This window comes from Dipodomys ordii, unplaced genomic scaffold (genome assembly GCF_000151885.1).
Source record: "Dipodomys ordii isolate 6190 unplaced genomic scaffold, Dord_2.0 Scaffold13, whole genome shotgun sequence".
In the NCBI taxonomy this organism is placed as follows: Eukaryota; Metazoa; Chordata; class Mammalia; order Rodentia; family Heteromyidae; genus Dipodomys; species Dipodomys ordii.
In genome coordinates this window covers 13,799,982-13,809,022 of record NW_012267229.1, presented here as the reverse complement: position 1 = coordinate 13,809,022, position 9,041 = coordinate 13,799,982, and the positions used below count along the sequence as shown (strand labels likewise).

The 9,041-nt window shown below is 54.4% G+C and overlaps 1 protein-coding gene across 1 annotated transcript in view; it reads left to right on the top strand.

Moving 5' to 3' along the window:
- Nol4l (nucleolar protein 4-like) overlaps positions 1-9,041 on the top strand; it is a 158,722-nt gene that overhangs the window by 123,536 nt on the left and 26,145 nt on the right. The window contains exon 8 of the mRNA XM_013010674.1: positions 7,743-7,884. Coding sequence (XP_012866128.1) covers positions 7,743-7,884 — 142 coding nt within the window. The remainder of the gene's footprint in view (positions 1-7,742; positions 7,885-9,041) is intronic.

The following is a 9,041-nucleotide window of genomic DNA, read 5'->3' as shown; positions in this document are numbered from 1 at the left end:
GAGGGCAGCGGCCGGCCGGCGGGCCGCGCGGGGTGAAGTTAGGTTTACACCTCCGCCCCCTGCGCCCCGCTGTCCTCGCCCTCCGGGGCCGGGTACTTCGGCTGGCCGAGGGGGGGGCGGTTTGTGGGAAAGGGAGGGTGCAGTCCGCGTGTTCATTCCGCGGCTCGGGTTCAGAAGTCACCCTTCTCCCACTCGGAGCGGCGCGACTGCCCTGGTCCGGCCGCCCCTGCTGGTCGCCCCCTACCCGGCCGCGCTTCCTGGGGGAAGTTCTCATTAAGCCTCGCTAATTAGCATTATTCTTGCAGAAAGGTTAAGGTTAGACCGTCCTTTTCCTTATCAGGAGGACTCCCCCCCCTTCTCTAGTCCCTTCTCCCTCCCCTCTCCCCAAGAGCACAAAAGCACAAAAAGAAAGTGTGAAGAGGCGGAGATCAATGGAGAAGCCACAAACCCATTAATTCAAATGGAACCTCCCCCACCCCTCTAAAACATTGATTTTTCTTTCTGTCTGCTCTGAGGGGAGATGAATAACCTCCTGATTTCACCTGAGATGGTGTTTGGACTATGTGATTTCCTTCTCTTTCTGAGGATTGTGGCCTGAAATAGATTCTCCCCTGAGATAAAGCCCTACTTATCCCAGAATCAGCTGGAAACCCCCTCCTACCTCCCTACCACCAGTGGGGGTGGGTGCTGCGGAGGGGCTCTCAGTCCTCTGAGGAGGACCTGTGGTGATGGGACCAGGTCCCCTGTCTGAACCCCTGCAAGCTGCAAGCTCCTGGGCCGCCCGCTGATCTGGGTTGGCTTTTTTATTTATTTTAAAGCCCAGCTATGGCCTTGGCCCTGGCAGGTACTTTAACCCCCTGGTAGTAAATTGCTGCTTGGCTGGAAAGCCATTAGAGCCTTTGAATAATAGCCACCTCATCCTACTCTCCCTGCCCCAAGCCTGGGTGTCCTGCAACATTCACACCTTCCCACCAGCCACAGGCCTTCCTCCCAGCTGAGAGGGCTGACTTTGAGGAACTTCTCTTGTGGCCTTAATCACCCTGTGGCAATAAGGAGCTAGTCTATCCCTGAGTTGCTTCAGAACTTTTTTTTTCTTTTTGTCTTGTCTAGGTCCTTTTCTTGGAAGGGACAGTCCTGTAGGGGGTTAGCTCAGAGTGGTTTTCCTCACCTACTCCTTTGGTTGGAAGAAACCTGTCTGTCTGCCCAAGCTCATGTCTCCAGTGTCCCTTTTAAGGAGACCCCTGTTGATGGCTGGGGCTGAGAGTATCAGCGAGGTCCTCACGGTGAGGAATGCTGGGAAAACAGCCAGTTGCCTTTGCTTAGGAACAAAAGCCCGTTTTACCCTCCATCCACTAGTGGGAAGGTGTGGGAAATGCTCACTCCCAGCATCTAGGCATCCATTACCACAAGGACAGCAGAGCGTGCACATGTAGATGTGAACGAGGTTCTGACAGACACTCGGTGTGTGAGTGTGCCTGTGTGGGAGAGAGGGAGAGGGAGAGGATACCTACAGTGTGGTAGGTGATTGGCTGGAGCTCAGCCCTCCCTGCTTCACATTTCCCAGAAGAGCTTGTGCTTGTGTGGCTAGTAAGCAGAGGAGGCCTCCTAGCAGGAAGGAGTACAGTTGTGCAGGGAGTGTCCCCGGAAGGCTGGTCTCCTCCCCCAGTGGCCAGGTGGCCACTGGTGGGCTCCGGGTATAGCATGGAACAGCAACTTTGGGAGCCTAGAGGAGCCAGAATATGACTCAGATCCCCCACCCCTCCTATTTCAATCCTGCAGCCCAGTCATAACAGGGGTCTGAACCCTTGTTGATCTGGATTCAGGTGGTTTTTACCTTCCAATAATGAGCCATCTGATGAACTGAAGTGGTTAAGTAAGGGTCAAATGTGGTTCAGTACCTTCTTGGCATGCTCAGAGGAGGTGTACATAAATGCTCTTGGAGGTAGAGCCTGGGCTGGAGTATTCCCAGGCTTGGCAGGGGCCAGCAGGTGCTCCAGAGGCAGTGCCAAACACTGTGTGGAGAAGCTGTGCCACCTCCCGTATCATGGTGCCCACCTGCTTGGTATAGAGCTGGTGCTAGGGCAGCTTCCCAAGCTAGTGTTGTTCCCAGCTGGTCAACAAATGGGGCGAGGGGGGTGGGTAAATGGGGAGAAGGAGGGTGTACTGGAGGGATCTACTTCCTGCCTGGCCCAGAAACATCTCCTGCCCATCCCTGCCCCCTCAGCCTTTTCTGAAACACACACCCAGGGCTCCTGGTTCCAGCTTGTGGCTTATAGTTGCACTCAATTCTCAGCAAATCCTCCTCCTCTTCTTTCTCAGGCAAGTGGTAGAGATAGAGTTACAGCTCCGAGGAAAGGCCTGGAAAAATATTGTGGGAGGCACACCCCAGGATCCCAAGTCCTAGAGGATGCAGTGGAGCCCAGTTCCAGAGAAATCGACCCCAGTTGTAAAATAATCAGGTTACTGATAGCACCTGCCCATAGTTACAGCCATGGATACAGGCCTGCTTCCACCATTTCCCCTCCATCTCCCGGCTCCCCTCCTCCTGGGCCCATGGACTCTGGTTGGCACTAGCTTGACCGCCTGAAGAGGACCAAGGGCCTCCCAGCTGGGTGGAGAGACACTGAACTTGCACCTGAATTTTGGACTGAAGATAAGAGTAGTCAACTTCTCTTTCTCTGCCCAGAGTCAGGGCTCCCAGGCCGGGGTGTGTCTCAGAGGCTGCCTGGGTGCCACCTGTCTGCCTGGACACTGGAGAGTTCCCTTTGCAGGAGGGCAGTTGGGCCTGCTTCCTGTGACCCACTATGACTCAGGCCTGACGGTGCCAAATATATGGCAGACTTAGATTACCAAGGGGGCAAGGCCACAAAGCTTCAGGTGGTCCAAGGGCAAAGGTTTGAAGTACCAGGGACAGCTGCCTATCCAGTTACACAGGGTGTGGTGAGAGAGGACCCAGACACCAACCGACTACACATACTTTTCTAATACAAGTAACACTGAAACTTGTTAACAGGGAGAGATTGGTGGCCCAAATTCCCTTGGGATTCCAGAAGGGACCAGCAAGAAGTGACTGGCTTGTGACCTCTGGGGGGACGAGGGAGCCCCTCAGTCTCAGCGTAGACCTGAGGCCTTACCACTCCCTTCTGCAGGTCCCTCCGGATGTAGAGGAGGGATGGGGTTCTCAGCCCTATGTGCTGATAACTGCCTGTGTAATCAGGCTGCTTAGCCCTGGCATGGTCCTGAGTGAGTTCTAGAGTTCTCCACCTCCCCTCTGTGCTGGCAGCCCTCCCCCCTGCTGCAAAAGGTGGGGTGCAGAGAGTTCTTGGGAAGTCTTTTCAGGTCATCCCTACATAGTAGACGATAAAGGTGGGCCACACCTTATTTGACTGAACTTATTTGACTTTTCAGGTGGCTCAGGGGTAGAGCGCTTGCCTTGCATGCTCCAGGCCCTGGGTTCGATTCCTCAGCACCACATAAGCAAAAAAGAAAAAAGCCGGAAGTGGTGTTGTGGCTCAAGTGGTAGAGTGCTAGCCTTGAGCTGAAGAGCTGAGGGACAGCGCCCAAGCCCAGAGTTCAGGCCCTACAACTGGACCCCCCCCAAAAAAATAAAAATAAATAAATAAAAATAAAATAAAAAATAGTTATAGCAGTCAAGGTGGTGAAATTTTCAATCACTGCTCTCAAAGCTGGGGTTCAAGTGGCAGAATCCCAGGGGCTTTGAGGAAAGCCATCATGAAGTCACTGGGCAGGAGTCTCACAGGCTCCTACCCCAACGCCTGTGAGTGAGCCGGAATTTTTAGCTTGTTTCTCATCTCCTTGCTCCATAAAAAGGTCTGGAGCACAGAGCCGATGCTCAGCGCTCTTGAAGACAGTCTGCATGTGTGCATGCTCTCTCAGGATGGACACAGCTTCGCTGGGGTTCCCTTGGGGTCTCATCTTAAGGCACTGTGTCACTAAGGACTGAGTATAGAAGTGTGGCATGTGACCTTGTGCGCTCTGGGTTCAGACTGTTGTGATTCAGACCCCAGCTCTACCACTGGCTGTGTGCCCTGGGCAGATGGGCAAGCTTAAGCCTTCTAGTGTTGTGACCAGATCTACAGAGAGGCTGGCCCTGGGTGCGAGCCTCTCATAAAACCCTCTCCCAGAAACCTCATGTGTTTGGGCACCCGATGTTCTTACCAGGTGATTTCATTATCAGTATAAACCACAGCCCACCTCTTCCCAATGGGACCTGCAGGGCAGGATGGGGTACAGTCCATTTGAGTGGCTGTGTGTGGGGTGGCTGGCAGCTGCAGCAGGGGATAGCACACTACTGCCAGCCTACCAGTCAGGGGCCAGGTTTTCATATGGCCTCCATTCAAGAGCCATACACAGTGGGACCAGAATCCTTAATTGTCAAATTAATGTGGCATCCTCATTAAACACCAGCATCCTGCCAGGCAGTTGAGTCAATTCTTCAAGTCTTGGTGGCCTCGTGGGGAATTGAGAGCACACAGTATAGTCTCCACTCTTGGAAGGGGGGAAGACAAGACAGCCCTGTAGCTATGGCTAGGCTAACAATGTGGACAGGCAGATGGCTTAAGAAGAAAACTGTGAAGAACAGGACAGAGCTGATAGAAGTGGACAGAAGTTTGGAGACAGGATGGGGGCATGTCTGGGCCTATGCAGTGGCACAGATCTGGCCCTGCCACTTGTTAGTACATGGCCTTAGGTATGAGCCTTGGTCTCTAGGTGTCTGTCTCTTGATCTTTCTCAAAGTCTCATGGGCTTTCATGCTAGGGCTGGCCTCAAACTGTGATCCTCAGATCTGAGCCTCTCTGGATATGGTGAAATGCTACCCCAACTGGATGCCCATGGTACATGGTTGTAATCCTAGTGACTGAGAGGCTGAGATCTGAGGATCATGGTTCTAACTTTCCCTATCTCATGGGCCTGGGGAGAGTGGAGTGTGCCCAGTAAGGGAAGGGAGCACTTAGCCTGTGGACTGCTTTGGCTTTGCTTGAGCTGGTTTTGATTGGCTACCTGCCTGCTGAGCACTGAGCCTTCAATACCATTCCTGCCCTCCTGACTTATCCCTGAGCCCCTCTGGGTGCAGTGAAATGCTACACCACACTGGGTGCCTGTGGCTCACGCCTGTAATCCTAACTACCCTGGAGGCTGAGATCCGAGGACTGCAGTTCGAAGCCAGCCAGGCAGGAAAGTCCATGAGACTCTTGTCTCCAGTTAACCAGCAGAAAGCCAGAAGTACAGCTGTGACTGCTAGCCTTGAGCAAAAAAAAATTTATAGAGACAGTGCCTACACCCTGAGTTCAAGCCTCAGGACAGACAGACAAAAAGAAAAAAGAAATGCTGTCCCAGCTTTGAGCCAGCCACATCAGCCTTCTTCTTGCTCTGTATTGCAGCAGGTAGCACATGCCCAGCTTGCTGCTGTCCATGTGCAGAAGGCCATTTGTGTGGACTCATACCACCCCCCTTTCTCCCTTCCCCCACTTCTGCTCAGTGCGCCTGACCATCGTGACAAATGGCCTTGCGGGTCACTCGCCCCGTGTCTCCTGCTTTAGTTTGCTTTGCAGCCCCACTGCCAACAGTATGAGATGAAGGGTTAGGGTTTATCTTCTCTGTGGATGGGGGCAGAAGGGAAGGGGGCATCAGCTGTGGGTCCACAGCTGAAGTTCCACATCTAGCCAGCGCCATGCCCCTTGGTTGTGTTCAGTGAATACTTGTTGAGTGAATGAATGGGGACTCTGAATAGGTGATGCTTCTAAATGTTAATCAGCCCAGCCCAAGTGTGCTGGTGCCTTCTGTGATTGTGCCACTCCAGAGGCTGAGGCAGGAGAATCCTGAGTTCAAGGCCAGCCTGGGTTACATAATGAACTCCTGTCTTTAAAATACACACACACACACACACACACACACACACACACACACACAATTTCATTGTTTTTAAGGTGCTGTACAAAGGGGTTAATCCCATCTAAAAGGAAAATTTGAGGCTGCGAGAACATTGCTTAGTGGTGGATTGCTTGCCTAGAGTCCTGTGCTAAGAACCTGGGTTAGATCTCTAAGGAAGGCAAAAATAAGTTAATAGACCTTTTCCAAAGATGTTTTAGTTTGTTTTTGGTGGTACTGGGGTTTTGAACTCGAGGCCTTGAACTTACTAGATAGTTGCTCTGCCATTTGAGTCATGCCCCTAGCCCAGGAAACATGGTCTTTTGATTGATTCTCCACAAGTTTCTGTGCTTTCAGTGTGTTCAGGAGACCAAGCCTGGAAGCCCTGCTCTGCCTCCCATAGCCTGCCTGCAGGGCACCACGGAGCCTTGCGCCATGGCTCCCAGAGACCCTCTACCTACTAGCTTCTCCCCCATGCTAATATATAAGAGAGTTTCACCTCAGAAAGAGCCTTTGCCTCTGGATGGCATGTCCCTCCCTGAAAGTGAATGTGAGTAAGGTGTTGTTAGCAGGGAGGCTGTGGAAGGCTGTGCTTGCATGGGTGAAGCACGCAGCCCAGTGTGAGTGCCTGCCTAGTGCTTATATGGGGTCACATGTGTAGGCTCTATCCTGGAGTCTGCGGGCCCTGCTCCTGCTCTCCAAACTCGGTGCTGAGGGTCCACAGTGCCGTATAGAAGCTGTGACTTCCAGGAAACTCTGCTGGCGAGCGGGGAGGGAGCGGAGGCGCAGCCCTGTTCCCTAGCGCTGGGAGCAGATGTGTCTGACTCTGGGAAGGCAGCCGAAGAAAGTTCAAACCAAAGTGTGTTTGCTCACCATAAAAGAGACGTCTGTGAGGGGGCCCAGGAGGGGAGGCTTGGGGGTTGCTCTGCTCTAGGCCCACAGAGGCCATTGTATCTTGCTGGGGCCGGGGAGAAAAGGAGGCGAGGCTAGTTCTGGGTGTGGAGCTGCTGGCTCATCTTTCCTGTGTTTTACAGTGGGTTCCCAAACACAGTTGCTTACTGCTCCTGAAAGAGGCTGGGCTAGAAGGAGGTGGGGTCCCTTCCTGCTGGAGGGCTGGATTGAAGGGGCCCCGCCCCGGGGGTTCCCGGATGACTGACCAGCTGAGAGGGGAAAGGAGCAGGCGTGGTCCTCTCCAGCCCAGCCGGCCATCCGGCTGTTTGGAAGGCCCTGGCGCCCCCCACCCCCACCTCAGGCCCTTGAGCCGAATCCCCCCCTTGCCATCTGATCAGAACCCTGGCCTGCCCCACCCCCTTCCTTCTCCACACTTCTGGGGCTGGCCTTTTCAGCTCTGGAAGCCGCCCAAGAGCATATCTTTGAAGCACAGCAAAGGTTAGGAAGGAGGAAGACAGAAATGTCCTCTGGGCTGGGGGAGTGGGAGAAAGGAATTCCATGCATGCTCCCTGGGAGTCCTGGTGGGGCGCCCAGCTTGTCCACCTGCCCACGGCTGCTGCCTGGCCCAGAGAGCCCTCTCCCCAGGCTTCTTTGGGTGGGAAGTCAGGGCCCTTGTTTACAAGGCTTGTTTCAACCTTGGCTCACAAGGGTAAGAGCCAGGCCCTGCCATCCGCTGCACAGGATGTGAGACCTCGTAATTGTCTTCAATTACAGACAGCGCGGGCCCTCAGCTCTGGCTTCCGACAGGAACCAGAGCCCTGACCACTTCCATGGGGGCAGGCAAAGCACCACCCAGCCCTCTGTGCTGTCTCAGTCAGTTCTAAGTCCCCCCCAAAACAGGCCACCTCAGCCCAATGTGAGCCTGTCCCTGTTGAACACCCACTTCCTTTGTCCCTGCTCAGGATGAGACGTCTGTGAGCAGTGAAGATTTTGATATGAATGACTCCACATGGATGTCAGCTGACCCCCACCTGGCCTCCAGCCTGAGCCCCAGGCAGGACGAGAGGATGCGGAGTCCGCAGAACCTCCACAGCCAAGAGGATGGTGAGTGCCCTGGGCAGTGGGCCGGGGAGGGCCTCGTCATCCTGTTGGTGACCTGGACAGGCTCTGGGAGGTGGGATCTGGCCAAGGCTTGGGGGCAGCCCAAGCTGGGCTTAGAGCCAGCTCAGTGTTCTCAGTGTTTCTCTGGGCCCTGTGGTCCCCAGTCCCTGGTTGCGAGAGCAAGCCTCTCTTCCCAAAGAAATGACTGGGCGGAGCCTATGGGGGCAGTTGACCCAGGGGCCACAGAGCCTGTCTGTGTGCACCAGCGCTCAGGGGTTTGTGGGATGTGGATTTAAAAATCATCACAACTTGGTCTGGGAAGGTTAACAGTGTGATTGACCCAAGCAGCGTGAAAAAAATGAGCTGCGTTCCTGTGTCTCAGAGTTCTGTGGCTTTGATGAGGCTGGCTGCAGAATGGGGTCACCTGCTGAGTGACCACACAGTACAGGCCCTGGCTTCTGTGACCATGCAGGGTGAGCCAAGCTGCCTCCTCCCGCTCACTTCTCAGGGTTGGAGAGTTAGGGTCAGAAGTCAGACTAGAGGCCCAGTCTGAGCTCCGATGTAGAGTCTGGAGATTGGGCTCTGGGGTTCAGGCCTCTGCCTGGCTTGGCAGGGTTGAGGGCACAGGGCTTGTACGTGTTGTCCAAGTACTCTAGTAGGGCTCTGATTCCTTGGATTCCCTGTGAGAAGGTGACTGGGGGGGGGGGGGGATGAGCCAAAGCTGGGCCTCAGAGAAGTGGGGTGTAGGAATCAGCAATTAGGAGGGGTCGAAGGTCAGAGCCTGGAATGTGAAAGGGAGGTGCAGCCTTAAAAGGGGGTGTAATGTTAACGCTGCAAAAAGGGTGAGCCTTAAAGAGTAAATAAGGGGTAGGAGCTTTGCAGTTTGGGTCAAAGTTCATCTCCATGGCAGAACCTGCACGCCTGCCCTCCTAGCCTGAATCTGCCTTTGTCTGGGAGGAGCCTCAGCCTACAGGCAGCTGGAGGTGTCTGGCTCAGGGACTGGGGATCCCAGGGTTGGCTGAGTGAGTGAGGAGTGGGGTGCGAGGCCCGGAATAAAAAGGCTTTTGTGCCTCGAATGCCTTGTGAGGTCAGTGAGACCCCTCGTGCCTCCAGCCTCCCAGGCCGTTGCAGCCTTCCGGCGTTCCCACGGATTGGGGACT